Source organism: Vulpes vulpes, chromosome 12 (genome assembly GCF_048418805.1).
Source record: "Vulpes vulpes isolate BD-2025 chromosome 12, VulVul3, whole genome shotgun sequence".
Classification (NCBI taxonomy): Eukaryota; Metazoa; Chordata; class Mammalia; order Carnivora; family Canidae; genus Vulpes; species Vulpes vulpes.
In genome coordinates, this window is record NC_132791.1 from 29429063 (window position 1) to 29444769 (window position 15707).

The 15707-nt window shown below is 35.9% G+C and overlaps 1 protein-coding gene across 1 annotated transcript in view; it reads left to right on the top strand.

Annotated features, from left to right (window-relative positions):
• Positions 1-589: 589 nt before the first annotated feature.
• CAAP1 (caspase activity and apoptosis inhibitor 1) overlaps positions 590-15707 on the top strand; it is a 49991-nt gene continuing 34873 nt past the window's right edge. Inside the window, exons 1-4 of the mRNA XM_026009009.2 lie at positions 590-1041; positions 5808-6008; positions 6762-6846; positions 7897-7972. Coding sequence (XP_025864794.1) covers positions 736-1041; positions 5808-6008; positions 6762-6846; positions 7897-7972 — 668 coding nt within the window. The 5' untranslated portion in view covers positions 590-735. The remainder of the gene's footprint in view (positions 1042-5807; positions 6009-6761; positions 6847-7896; positions 7973-15707) is intronic.

Genomic DNA, 15707 nt, shown 5'->3' on the forward strand with positions numbered 1-15707 from the left:
AAATAGTAGATCCAAATGACTTGAGAAGTGAAAGGCAAACGTGCCTAAAAATTAGTGTGAAGGGGGAAAAACAAGGAAGCCCAAAATCCTATTCCAGGATAATTCCCTAAAATATATTTTTTTAAAAAATGTGCTCCGGTGATAATAATGAGATTTCCCCTTAAGTTCTCTTTGTTGTTGAAACATTCTAGGGGGACGCCTGGGTCGCTCAGTGGTTGAGCGTCGCCTTTGGCTCAGGGCGTGACCCTGGAGACCCGGGTTCGAGTCCCACGTCGGGCTCCTTGTGGGGAGCCTGCTTCTCCCTCTGCCTGTGTCTCTCATGAATAAACGAATAATAAATAAATAAATAAATAAATAAATAAATAAATAAATACATTTTAGTGTCACGTACTTATGACACTAAACATTGGAAAACAAAACAAAAGCTACCCCATACCTTACTGTGTCGGCGTGTACGACAGAATCTGAAAAGAGGCATCAATCAATGGAGCAAAGAGCTACCGTAAAGCTCCACCTTCTGTCCTTCGTAGAGAGGCTCAGAGACCTGAACGCGAGCCGCCCCCGCCTCCTGCCGGGAAGCGCTGCAGCCACGCCTCCCGGGCTCTGCGACGAGGCCGGAAGTGACGCACGAGCTGCGACGCCGGCGCTGGCGGTCCGCAGCCGCCGCCGCCGCCGCTGGGTTTCGGTAGCTTCGGAGACGGTGGGCTCGCCCCGGATGGTTGCAGCAGCGGGATCATGACGGGGAAGAAGTCTTCCCGGGAGAAGCGGCGCAAACGAAGCGGTCAGGAGGCGGCCGCAGCGCTCGCGGCGCCGGACCTGGTGCCCGCCTTAGCCAGCAGCGGCAGTGGAAGCACCAGCGGCTGCGGGAGCGCCAGCGGCTGCGGCAGCGTCACCTGCTGTGGAAACACCAGCCTCAGTGGAAGCGTCACCGGCGGCGGGAGCGCCGGCAGCTGCTGGGGCGGGAGCAGCGTGGAGCGCAGCGAGCGCCGGAAGCGGAGGAGCACTGACTCATCCTCCAGCGTCTCGGGGTCCCTGCAGCAGGTGCGTGCGCGCCCTTCTCGCCGCGCTCGGAGCTGCTGCGCCCTCTGACCGACACAGGCGGGAGCCGAGGCTGGCGACCGCGGGGCTCTTGTGGGAGCGCCCGCCGCGCCGACGTCTCGAGGTTCCGCCCCTGAGTACCGGTGAACCGCACACTCCCGGGCCTGAACGGGGAGTTCCTGGATGAGCTGATCATCTAGCTCTGCCTTGTGGCCCTCTCACTCTAGGAGCAGCCGGCCCGGAGAGTATGGGTCGGGAGCGCGCCCTCCGCGCCCTTGGAAGCCACGGTTTACTTCTCTTCCCCTCTTCACCTTTTAGATCGTCTCCGCGTTACAGGATGAGAAAATTGAGGCTCAGAGAGATTAGTGAAGTTTACCCACAGTCACAGTTTGTTACTAGCAAATTTGTTACTAACTAGATTTGGATCCAGTCCCCGATTATAAAAGCCATGAGCTTTCTACTCCATCGATCCACCAAGATACCGCCGTTAAAAAAAAAAAAAAAATCAGTTTGCTTTTATTATAAAACGAAAGCATGAAAACATAAAAGTTATACAACACAGAAATAAAAGACGTGAGAGTCTGTTTAAGCCTCCCCATTATTTGCTACGCAGCCGCATAACTTGTTACGTGTGTATTTAAGTTCTTACACATAAGCTTTATGGTGCTATTACCCCCATCGATTTAGATGTTGCCTTATTTTTCAGTGACTGTGGGATATTCCATTTTATCTTTATTGATGAATACTCAGATTTTTAGTTTTCTTGCCGTTAAAAGAGTTGATGTGAGAATGAACCCTTGTTCATACGTATTGTGCAACAGTTACTTTAGGATAGAATCTTAGTGAAATTTTTGGGTCAAAGTTTATGCATTGAAACAGATTTGAGAGGTACCACCAAATACTTTTCAAAAAAGATTTTATTGATTTATAATATAAACATTACAAAAGAATCCCCATTTCTGCAAATAGTCACTATACCCATTTTTGAAAAAAAAAATTGTCAGCTCAGTGGGTGAAATCTGTATTTCATTTGTTTTATGTTCTCCTGATTAAGAGTCAGATCGAACATTTTAACATTTTTATTTGCCATTTGATTCCTTCTTATGTAAATTGCATGTATACATTCTCTGGCCATTTTCTTTTTGATTATTTTGAGCTTTTTACTGATAAGTTCTGAATGTCTACAAAAAGTCTTGGTTCTGATCCTCTCTGTTTCAAATGTCACTGTAACTTTATCTGTGGGGTACTGAAGTTTTTTATTTCTTTGTGGTCAAGACTAACAATATTTTCCTTTGCCTTCCAGATTTCGTGTGTTGAGAAAGATCTTTCTATACTCTCGACCTATCCTAAAACTATTCTTTGTTTTCTTACAATATTTTTAAACATTACATCTTTAAATTGGAAGCTGTAGAAACACAGAAAACCATTTATTCTTATGTATTTCTTATATTTAGCCACTCTATTATTAGTTTAAAATTGACTCAGAAAAATTTGTGTGAACAGGGGATTTTTGTGTCTTTTTTTTCAGCACTAATATTTGTTTTTGTACTTTCACATTTAGGCTTTTAGTGTGGTGCTGAACAGAAGCAGTGATAATAGGCATTTTTTTCTCATTTAGTTTTTAGCGGGAACACTTTTTATGTTCCATCCAAAAGTGTATTTGCCAAAAGTAATGAAAGATACTTTTGATCAAGTTAAAGAGATTTTTTTCAGTTCCTAGTTCACTGAAGGTTGTAGAGTTTTATCAGATGCTTTTTTGGCATTCTGTGGAGATGATCGCATAGCTTTCCTTCTTTGATCTGGTAATGCAATTTTTTAAAAAGATTTATTTTTTTGAGAGAGTGAGTAAGAGAGATCACAAGCAGGGGGTGGGTGGGGGAGGCATAGAGGGAGAAGCAAACTTTCTGCTGAATGGGGAGCCTGACATGGGGCTTATCATGGGATCGTGACCTGAACCGAAGGCAGACACTTAACTCACTGAGCCACCCATTCACCCCTGAGAATGTAATTTTTAATAAATTGGTAAATTAACTCGGGTTGAACTGACTTGTCATCCTGGGATAGATCCAATTTGGTTTGTCGGTTTGGTTTTTATACTCAGAATTCAGTATTGTTACTTTTGTGTCTATGTCCCTAAGTTAAATCAGCTTATGGTTTTTATTTTTGTAATTATCCTTTTGGTTTTGGCATCAAGACTATGCTAGCCTTATGGATTGATTTGGGAAGCTTTGCATTTTTGGAATGTGTTCGAGAATAGTTTATGGCTTTTTCTTGAAGATTTATTAGAACTGGCCTATTGGACCGTCTATCTGTGTGGGTCTGGTGGGTTTTTTTTAGAGTAGTATTTTTGTCCCTACCTTCTCCCCACTCCTAATTCTTTAATAGTTATAGATCTATTCAGTTTTTCCACCCCTTCTAGATTCTATTTTGGATATCATCATTCTTATCTTTTTTTTTTTTTTAAGATTTTATTTATTTATTCATAGAGAGAGAGGGGCAGAGACACAGACAGAGGGAGAAGCAGGCTCCACGCAGGGAGCCCGATGTGGGACTAGATCCCGGGTCTCCAGGATCACACCCCAGGCTGCAGGCGGCGCCACCAGGGGCTGCCCTCCTCATTCTTATCTTAAATGGTTTCTGTATCTTTTGTACTCTTTATCCTGATGGAGAGACCAATAAGTTAAATATTATAAACATTTCCATACAGAACTAAACCCTACTTCTTATTTGTGAAGAAAAAAAGAAATCATTATATATTAGGCATGTAGATAATATCTCACAATTCTGAGAGTGCCATTATGTCTGTTGTATATTGTGTTCCCTATTGTTTTTGGTAACAGCTTTATAGATATGTAATTCATATACCATACAATTAATCTATTTCAAGTATACAGTTCACTGGTTTTGAGCATATTAATGGAGTTGTGCAACCATCGCTTTAGTCAGTTTTATTTTCATCACCCCCAAAAGAAGCTCCATGTGTACCTTTCCGCTATCATCCCTAATACTCACCTCCACCATGTTTCATCCCTAGGCAGTCACTACCTCTTGTCTCCATAGACTTTCCCTGTTAGGGACATTTTATATGAATGGAATAATATTTCATTGTATGGCTATACCACAGTTGGTTTTTCCATTTGTTACTTGATGGGAATTTGGATTGTTGCCATCTTTTTGCTATTATGAATAATGCTGCTATGAATACTTGTGTACAAGTTTTTGTGCAGGTGTGTAGTTACATTTCTCATGGATATATATCTAGGAATGGAATTTTGGGGTCATACAACTTTTCAAGAAGCTGCCAAACATTTTTCAGAGCAGCTGTACCACTTTCTATTCCTACTAGCAGTGTGTAAGAGCTCCAGTTTCTCTACATCCTCACTACTTAAATTACTTTATGAACCATTAAAATGAGAACTGACCTTTATTTTTTCAGTCTAATTATTACAGTATTCTTTAAAATTGGTGTGTTTTTAAACTACTTTTAAAACAACTCTATTAGAAAATATAATTTAAAAAAGCCCTAAACTATATAGTCAGGGAAGATTTTCTTGAAGAGATGACTTTAGAATTGATATCTAAATTTGTTAATTTTAGTATAATGTTAATTTAGAAGTATAGCATTGGGGGGAAATGAAGAAGAAAGACTCTCTTAGGCAGAGTGGTACATACAAAAGCCCTGCCTGAATGAGGTGAAGGGAGAACAGGTTATATTTGAGTGATTCTTTGAATTACTTTGTATTACTTTGTGCTTGTAGCACTATCAGTGAACATGTAGGCCAAGCTAGGCTTCATTACCCTAAGATCAGTGTGAAGTCATTGAAAGGTTATAAATAAAGAGGATGAGTATATATATATTTCATAGAATCTATTCTAGTAACAGATTGGAGACACCTCAAGTTAGATTCAAGACCTCCAGTTAAGTAGCTGTTGAGGTGATGATCTAGGCAGAAGATGATGGTACTTTGGACCAGGATTATGGGGGTAGATTTGAGAGATAGGAGGTGAAATTGACAGAGATGTCTTAACTTGGCTACTTTGAATATGATTAATTTATATAGCAGTTTTAAAAATGAGTGTAAAAAAAAAAAAATGAGTGTAGCTCCTGGGAAGCAATAATACTTTATAATTGTGATGTTTAACATTTTTGCTGTCATCTCACTTTTTATGAATTTAAGAAGAATAACCATGGGGGCACCTGGGTAGCTCAGTTGGTTAACTGTCTGCCTTTGGCTCAGGTCATGATCCCAGAGTCCTGGGATTGAGCCCCAGATTGGGCTCCCTGCTTGGTGGGGAGCCTGTTTCTCTCTCTCCATTTGCTGTTTCCTCTGCTTGTGCTCTCTCTCTCTCTCTCTCTCTCTGTCAAATAAATAAATGAAATCTTTAAAAAAAAAGAAGAAGAAGAATTATTCATACTTAAAATTTTGGGTTGAGTGGCATGCTAGAGGAATATCCTAATTCTTCAGAAGTCTAGAATTGTAGGAGATCACTCAATATTTCTTTTATTTATTTTTTAATATTTAGTATATTTTCACTTGTGTGTCCTGAGATAATATTTCTTCACTTTATATCAGCTCATCGAGTTAATTGTAGTTTGGACAGTAAGACAAAAGTATACTGAACAATTAAATATGCTTTTTAATGGTTTTAGGTAAATATCCCAACAAAGAATTTGGAAATATTAATGAAGAAGTAGTTGTTAAATGTAAATATATGACATCATATACATCCTCCTTTATTTAATGGTTCTTTGTCTCTTTTAATTTTAGGATACCAAATACCTTTTGCCAACTTTGGAAAAAGAATTATTCTTGGCAGAGCACAGTGACCTTGAAGAAGGTGGACTGGACCTGACTGTGTCATTAAAACCAGTTAGTTTCTATATATCAGACAAAAAAGAAATGCTTCAGCAGTGTTTCTGTATCATAGGCGAGAAAAAGTTACAGAAGATGCTTCCTGATGTGTTAAAGGTATTTCATTACATATATCATTGAATCACACACATATATAGAAAAATACAAACACATCTTCTGTAGCAATCATTTTACTTCATGTAAATTATAATTGGATGTTTTCAAATCAAGCTACTTCAAAAAGATTTAAAAAAGGAATTTTAGAGAATTGGTATAAATGGCCTTATATATTTAAAAGTTTGCCAAGAAAAAAATGGAGCCGTATACTGTGTTTTGGTAAGGAATTTATTAACCTTTTAGAAATAATTCTACTAAATGCAGGTAATTTTAGTGACTAAATTAGAGATATGACTCTGGTGCCTTAAGAAGTAATACTCTGCTATGTAACAATACACATTATTGGTTGGTAAAAGCTTACATTTCATTAAATTCACAAATGTTTTATATATTTATTTATGGTATTCGAATTTTACAGTTATGGAAATAGGGCTTGGAAGATCCAAGATGTATAGAGCCAGCACTTGCGTATTTAAATCTTTAGAGGAATTACCTAACATATAGGCTGCTGTTAGTTATGACTTACTCTTTAATTTGTTCTTTCATAGTAAATGTGACTTTATTCTCATCAAATGTCTATAAATTATAACATTTACATATTAAGTGAGAGTTTTCAGATTTCATGTCATGAAAAGATTTATGTAACTTTTATTGTAAGATTTTGCTAACCAGACTTTTTTTTTGATTGCTATATTCTAGTTTACATTGGCACTATATTACATAAATGTATATTTTTAATGTTATTTTCTTTAGAACTGTTCAATAGAAGAAATTAAAAAACTATGCCAGGAACAGTTAGAGCTCCTGTCTGAAAAAAAAATCTTGAAGATTCTTGAGGGTAAGAATACATATTTTTATGCTCTGTTAACTCATTACTTAATATATCTAGCATAAATCCTAAGTTACTCTTTTTTTTAACCTGATTATTAGTTTAATTTCATTACTGGGTAACCATTGAGTAATTTTACTTCTGTTTGTACTTTGAAATATAGTTTACATAGCAGAACAGCATTTCAAGAGTAGACTTTTTGATGTATGTATCATTTTCTCAAATCAAATGTAATCAAAGGTAAGAGCATGTTTGTATACAATAATAAAATGAAATAAAAAATTTTACCCAAAGTGTCCTAAAAAGTATCAATTATTGAGATGGCTTTTCTTGAAATAATTTTTTATTTTCTGCTTTACATTCCTATTGCTTGTAATTGCCTGTTGCATACTGCTTTTGCTCTAATAAGACCTGGCTGCAGAGTTGGAAGGATTTTTGCAATTTGCCTACATTTATTTCTCTGCCTAAAGTATGACTCTTCTTTGTGATACTCTTACCTGTCAAATTTTAGATTTTCAGGCTTTATTTTTTTCTTTTGGAACTGTACATTAGCATTACAAGAGAAGAAGCCAGAAAATGGAGACTTTAAATTTCCAGAGATAATATTTTTTTTTTAAATATAAAATGCCCTAATGGACAGCCTTGGCTCTTTCACTTGGTAGAGCATGCTTCTCTTGAACTCAGGGTTGTGAATTTGAGCCCCATATTCAGTGTAGTGGTTACTTCAAAATAAAATCTTAAAAAAATGGTTTAATGGAATTTATAACTTTGCTAATAGATGTATAAATCTGGGTATAGCCTGTAAATATATATATACACACACGTTTTGTGTGTTTCTGTGTGTGTGTGTGTGTTTAAAATAGATAACAGGAAGGCAGTGAAAAATACCTAATAAGCCACAGAAAAATCTCATTTTAAATATAAGCAATTAAAAAATGTCATCTTTCAACAACTATAAGTTTCTTTAATCTGTATAGTTTATAGATGGCACTTTGTATAATGCTTAAATTGTTCTGATATGTTATAAGCATGCTTTCAATAGTTTATTTTATTTATAAGGTGACAATGGTATGGACTCTGATATGGAAGAGGAGGCAGATGATGGCCCTAAGATGGGATCTGATTTAGTCAGTCAGTAAGTTAACTTTCATTTCCATTTCAAAATTTCTTTGTTGTTCCTTCCATGATATCTTACCTCAGGAATGTGATTGTCTTTCTGTTGTATTTATATAAAATGATTCAACAGGTTGGAATTGATTTGTTTACTTATGATGATTGGTCTTTTTGGTATATATGAGAATATAGTTCATTGCTTTCAGGGTTAAGATGATTTTCTTAAACTACTACTTATACATATAAGACAACAGTGATGCCAGCCTGAAGCAGAATCACATCTCTCATTTGGAATTGGAATTTGCTACTAGTGATACTCATAAGTGCTTACTCTATCAAGTTATTATAGTAGTGGTTTAGAACACTTAAAATTCTTCTAGTACTCATTAATGTCAGATGATAATTGTCTCATTTCACAGATGAGATAGTAAGGTGGTTCATTTTACATAGGTACATAAAACTTTTCTATTGTGATGGTAAAAATGCCCAGAGTTTTGGGATACTAATATAAACCTTTTTATTTTGGAAAATTTCAAACTTAGATAAAAATTGAAAGAATCATAGAATGAAATTAATAACATTAATGTTTTGCTATTTTTTTGCTTTCTCTCTTTGTATTTACTGTTTTTCTGCCAGAGCCATTTGCATTAGCTTGCTAGGGCTGCCATAGCAAAATACCATAGACTGATTGACTTAAAGAACAGAAATACATTTTCTCACAGTTCTGGAGGCTGGAAGTTCAAGATCAAGGTACCAGCAAGGTTAGTTTCCTCTGAGGCCTCTCTTCTTGGCTTGTAGATGGCCACTTTGTTGCTGCTGCTGCTTTTTTTTTTTTTTTTTTTTTAGTATTTATTTGAGAGAGAGAGGGGGGGGGGGGGGGGGAAGGGCAGAGCTAGAGAATCCTCAAACAGACTCTTCTCTCTGAGCAGGAAGCCTAATGTGGGGGATGTGGGCTTGATGCCAGGACCCTGAGATCATGCATGACCTGAGCCAAAACCAAGAGTTGGATGCTTATCTGACTAAGCCACCCAGGTGCCCCTTGCTGCTGCCTCTTGAGTTGGTTGCCCTTTTGTGTGTGTGCCCCCTGTGTTCTAATCTCTTTTGATAAGAACACCAGTCAGACACCAAGGTCCACCATGATGGCCTCATTTTAACTTAGTTACCTCTTTAAAGGTCCTGTCTCCAAAATAGCCATATTCTGGGGTTTGGGCTTCAGCCTTCAAATTTTTTAGAGGGGAGACACAGTTCAGCCCACAAATCATTTAAAAATTCAGATGTCATATATTTCATGCCTAAACAGTTTAGTAATGCCTTTCCTAAAAATAAGGACAGTCTACATAGCAACAATATAACATGACTTTTAAGAAAATAAGCAATGATTCAATAATGTTTTCTAGTATATTGCCCATATAAAATTTCCCTGATTACTAAAAAAATTTTTAGAGTATGTTTATTCATTTTAATTAACAAACTGATTCTGATCCAGGATTCAGTTAGAGTTCATGTGTTTCATTTGATTGTTAGCATCACAAAGCTGAGTTTAAAGGGAAGGGTTAGATATGAGAAATAATAAGCTTAATGACTAGCCCAGGAACCTAGTGCACATTTTAAAGGAATTTAAAAAATAACAAAGTAAACCAAAAGAAAGTTAGAAAAATGAAACAATGAATGTAAACATTAAAACAAAGAAATAGAAAACTAATAAGCAAATGAATAAGTCCAAAAACTTGGTCTTTGTAAAGAAAGTCCAGATTGTAAACTCCTCCTGGATCTGATAAGGAGGTAAGGGGAGAACCATTATAATTAAGATTGAGAAGAAAGGAGATATAATCACATAATCATAGGCTGGTTGTGAATCCACATACAGCATTGTATGAACAAACTTGAAACTAGCAAATGGATGTTTTTTTTTTATCAAAATACAAATAAACCAAATTGACTTTCTGCAAAAGTAGAAAACTTGAAGATTAACACAGAAGAAATTAGAAAGGTGAATAGATATCTACTATTGAAAAAAACACCAAGATAAGGTGGATTCATAGCTGAATTATTACTAAATGTGGGTCAACACATGTAATGTGTTTACCTCTAATAAATATTCAATAATGCTCTGTTGTTATTTTCGAACATATTATACCTGTTATTTAAATTATTCCAGGCCCTAGGAAAATATGAAAAGTTCTTAATTTACTTTATGCCTTCTATATAGCTTTAATACCCCAAATCTCCTAAATAGTGACAAAGCATATGGGGGATTCAGGCGTTCTCACTTGTGACTATAGATGTAAAAATTATAAGTACGTATTAGCATGTAGAATCCAGCAGTGTATCATCTGAGTCGTTATACCACTAACCAAATAGAATTTATTACAGGAATTTACAGGAAATTTAATTAGAAAAGCCTCCTAGAGTAATTCATATCAGCAAATTAAAGGAGAAAAATGATGTAGTCAGATAAGTATATACTAAAAAGACCTTTGGTAATATTCGGCAGTCATTTCTAATATAAGCTATAGGTAAAAAAGGTACAGGAGAAAACTGCTAAGATATAATGAAGACAGTTGACTAAACTTAACTACCCACTTAGTGAATTAAAATGAGAGACTAGACAGGAAGTCTGTGTGGTCATTTATTTTAAATATTTTCTTAGAGGTTCTAGCAAATGTAGTTAGACCAAAAGAAAGATGGGTGGTGGAGATGAATTAACTTTGACATAAAAAACTTTGGAAAAGAAGAAATAAAATTACTTCCCTTTCAGTTTATAAGATTATAAACCTAGAATAGTGAGAGATTCTAGGTTTTTTAAAAAAGTAGAATTTGGTAACATGGATCGTATATAAACATAAGAAAATCAACAGCTGTTCTCTCTTATAGCAGAAACATCTGTAAAGGGAATGTGTTAGGATTTTCCAGAGAGACAGAACTTTTTTTTTTTTTTTTTTTTTTTAATAATAGTTGTTTTAGAAATACAGGAGTACTTGTTCCCAGGGGGTGGGGTTGCTGGGACCAGCCTGAGACCAGTGAGGGTGTGAGGGGATCCCAGGGGGCCACAGATGTAGGGGGGACATTGGAACATCTTTTCTGTTGTTTCACACATTCTAGAATAATAAAAAGATTCCTTCTGGCCCAACTGTTTGCCAGAAGGGTAAACAGAGACTGCAGATAGGTCAGAGCAGCACAGGGTCAGTCACCTGCGGGCAGCAAGGACCCCGCCCTCCACCATCATTACTCACACCTGAGGCCAGGAGCCTCAGTACCTGCCCAGGAACCCAGGGAGCAAATAAATAAACAATAAATACACATAAATAGGAGGGGCCCTCTTTGGCAAGACCCCTGATGTATAGATATGTAAAATTTTTAAAGGAATTGGCTCCTGTACTTATGGATGCCAAGGAGTCCCAAGATTTGCTAATTTGTTGTCTGTAAGCTGGAGAACCAGGAAAGCCATTGGCAAAACAGTCTTAGACTGAAGGCTAGGGAATGTGGTATAAGTCCCAGTCTAACCCCAGAAGCCCAGAATCCAGGAGTGCTCCTGTTCCAGGGCAGATGGATTTCTGAACTCTAGCAGACAGAACTAATTTGCCTTTCTGCCTTTTTTTTTTTTTTTTTTTTTACCTGAGAGAGAAAGCACAGGGAGGAGCAGAGACAGAGGAACAAGCAGGCTCTGCCCTGAGCTCAGGACCCTGAACTCTGTACCTGAGCCAAAACCAAGAATTGGTGGCTTTTAAAAAAATTTGTATTTAAATTCAATTAACATAAAATATATTATTGGTTTCAGAGGTAGACGTCAGTGATTCATCAGTCTTATATAACACTCAGCGCTCATTATATCACGTGTTCCTTAATATCCATCACCCAGTTACTCCAACCACTCCCCTCCCCTCGTGACCCTCAATTTGTTTCCTATGATTAAGAATTTCTTATGGTTAAGAATTTGTGGCTTAACTGACTGAGCCACCCAGGCGCCCTGCCCTTCTGCCTTTTTAATTCCAACCCTCAAGGGATTGGATGTTGCCTACCCAGGGCTACCTGCATTACTCAATTTACCAGTTCAGATGCTAATCTCTTCAGGTAACATCCTCAAAGACACAGAGAAATAATGCTTTACCAGTTATTGGGCATTCTTCAGCCCAGTGATGGGGAACTAAAAGAAAAATATTCCATTAATACTAGTTACAAAAACTCTGATATACTTTCAGATATATTTAACAGAAAACTTATGAAGAAAACAATAACATTTTACTAGAAGACAAAATCATGATCTGAAAAAAATAGCATACTACTTGTATAATCTGTGGGGTGGTAGGTGAAGTTCTTAAATAATTTAAGACTAAAAACCCAGAAGCCATAAAAGAAAAAAAAAATTTGAAAAAATTTTAAGTTTGGGTGTTGTCATAAATAAAATCAGTAACCAAACAAAAGATCTGGAAGAAATAATTGCAAGCAATGTATAATAATCCTAATGTTAGTGAAGGCTGAATTCAGGGCCAATTTATAATAATGTGAAATACACAAAGAATATCCACAGGAATATATGCCTTACATATGAATCTATCTGTATTTCCTTTATAGCTTTTATAAGGCAAAAACTACGGGAATCATGATGTGAAACAAGAAGTGCATGAGTAGTAGAAAAATAAGTAGGGATATTGAAGACCTACATGAATTGATTGCTATAGATCACATTCTGTGTTCTGAAAACATATCTCCTGTGGAGTATCCACACACATTGATAATAAATTTGGTCATAAAATGTCAGTAAAGTTCTCTAAGAACTATTGTCCTGATTTTAGAGCAGTAAAGAAAAAGCCTATGGAACTTCACCATCTACATATTGTAAAACTCAACAGCTTTTAGATTAAAGAGGAATTATAAACCATCTAAAAACTAACGAATAAAAAAAAAGCCTTAATGAGCTCTAGGAGATACAGCTAAAGTAGTATCAGAGGAAAATTTTAGCCTTAAATATGTATTACTAATCCCCAAATATCTAAAATAAGTCAACTAAGTATTCAATTCAAGAAGTTAGAAAAAAAAAACAAACTTAAAAACAAATGCATACAAATATGGCGTACTTAAATAAAATCTGCATGGTTTCCAAGATAGAACCAAGCAAAAATATCTTCTCTTATTATTCCTATTCAGCAATGTGCTGGAAGTCCTAACAGGTTTAACCAAGCATGAAAAAGAAATAAAAGTCACAGATTAGAAGGAAAAGTAAAACTCTAATTGCAGAAGACTTAATGTGTTAATCCGTTGGGGCTGCTATCACAAAATACCACAGGCTGGATAGTTTATAAACAACAGAAATTTATTTTTTAGTTCTGTAGGCTGGAAGTCTGAGATCAGGGTGTCAGCATGATTGAGTGAGGGTTCTTCTGGATTACAGATTTGTATTCTTACATGGTGGAAAGGCCTGTGAGATCTATGGAAAATCTTTTGTGAGAAGTGTAATTTGTTCCTGGCTGGCTCAGTCGAATAGCATGAAACTCTTGATCCTTAGGAACATGCGTTCAGGACCCATGTTGGGCGTAGAGATTACTTAAAAAAAGAAAAAAGAGATAATCCCATTCACAAAATCTGCAGTCTCATGATTTAACCACTTCTCAAGGTTTCACCTACTAATACCATCACTTTTGAGAATTAGGATTTCAGTATATGAACTTTGTCATGGACACAAACCTTCAGACCATGGCACAAAACTATCTACACAGAAAATCCCAAGAATCTATCAGAAAACTCCTAGAAACACCTATGCAGTAGACAGAATAATGACTTCCCTCCAGAGATGTCTGTGTTCTAATATCCAGATGAACATATTAATTTACATGCACAAAGAACTTTGCTGATCTGATTAAATTAGCAATCATTAGATTATCCTGAATTAGCCAATTGGGACCAGTATAATCACAATCCTTATAAGACGGAGGTAAGAAGGTCAAAGACAGCCAAAAGAGATGGGATGATAGAAGCAGAGGTTCCAGTAATATGTTTAGAAAGGAGTCAGAAGCTGAAGAATGCAGGGTGGCCTGTTAGAAACTGGAAAAGACAAAGAAATGGATTCTTCCCTAGAACCTCCAGAAGGAGGCAGCACTGCCTACACCTTGATTCTAGTGTCCTAAAAACTCATAAACTCCTATTGTAAGCCACTAGATTGATAGTAAGTTGTTGCAGTGGAAATAGAAAACTAATGCAAGATACTTGATTAAAATGTAGATGGAAGCCAGAGTTACAGGTTGGTTACTTCCAGCTATAGAGAGGTTTTGTTTGATTTTAAACATTTAAAACTTTTAAATGGTTTCTAGCATTTAAAAATTAAGTGATATACCAAAAACCTGGATTTCCTAGGAAGGCAAAAAATTATTTGAAGCTGAGTGTAGCTACTATCTTTCTTTATGGTATATGTGTATGTCAGTGTGCTGCATAGTACTTCATTTGCCTGTGTGTTAATATACAAAATATCTATAAAATGAAACTATAAAACAATTGATTAAAGGAAAAATACAAAAGGGCCAAAGGTTGGCCTTGGAACCAATAATGTCAGTTTGTCAGTTTCTTATCAACTGAGATGTACCTTTTCTACTTTTTTATCACAATTTTGATGAGTAAAACTAATTTCAAAAATAGGTCTAGCTAAAGCAATCTGTCATTAAAACATGAAAATTTGATACTTTATTTTAATGGGCAACCTATGTACTTTTGTTTTCATTTTTATTGGAAAGCACATAACATTAATATCTTCTTGGACAATTGTAAGTTACACCTTTCAGTGTAAGGTGTGTGTATGGGTGTGTGTATGTCTATGGTGTTGAATATGCCCTATGTAAATCAATCTTGTTTTAACTACCAAAAATAACAAAAGAACAGAAGCAGTAGTTATAAGAAATTTTTGATAGTGCACTACTTTAAAGGTTGAAATTAATGAGTGTTAACTTAAAACAATTATAGGAATGAGATTTAGGAACTATTAAGGTAAAACATCCATAGTTTCTAAATACCTTCATTTTCAAAAGGGTGAGGGATGGGATTGTCATTTAAGTACTAAGTAAACAAATGAATGAATTTATATTATGTTAAAGTCTAAAAACCTCAGTATCTATGATTTTGCAGTGTTTTAAAACTGTTAGATATTGTACAAGATTTGCAAATATTACAGATCATGACAATTGCTTAAGAAGGACAGCAATTTCAAGTAAATAAGTTACATAAAGACCTGGAATTAGAGTGCTGTCTCCATTTGGAAATGTACTGGAAAAGAAGCTTTATATCTAAAATAGCACTAAAAATGAGAAGTATTAGCTTGGCCTATAATGTAAGATGATTATGCTCTAGGGAATATGTTTGTAATATTTAAATTTTGAATAGTGCAGTAAAATAATCAGGATTGGGGTTTTATATATAAAGAATAAAAATACAAATACTTTAGGGAGATCTTAGCAACATTTTAGAATTGCTAAGATCTAATAAATATCTTTTCATGAATTTTAAATTAAAGTGCTTTTAGTGAGCGATATTGAGAGAGAATTTGGTGGAAATGAAACTGTGATTCCCTATAGTTAATAAGCATTGTTGAGATAATATCACAGTTCTAGAAGATAAAGAAAGTTAAAAATCCAGGTTCTTAAAATAAGGTATACTGCAAAGTAGTTTCTATATTAGTGTTTTGGAGGTACTCTTCCTAGTCATTGCTACTTTCTTAGCAGAGGATGAACATGTTCTAAAGTAGTTATTAGATTCCAATTTAATTTATTTATTTT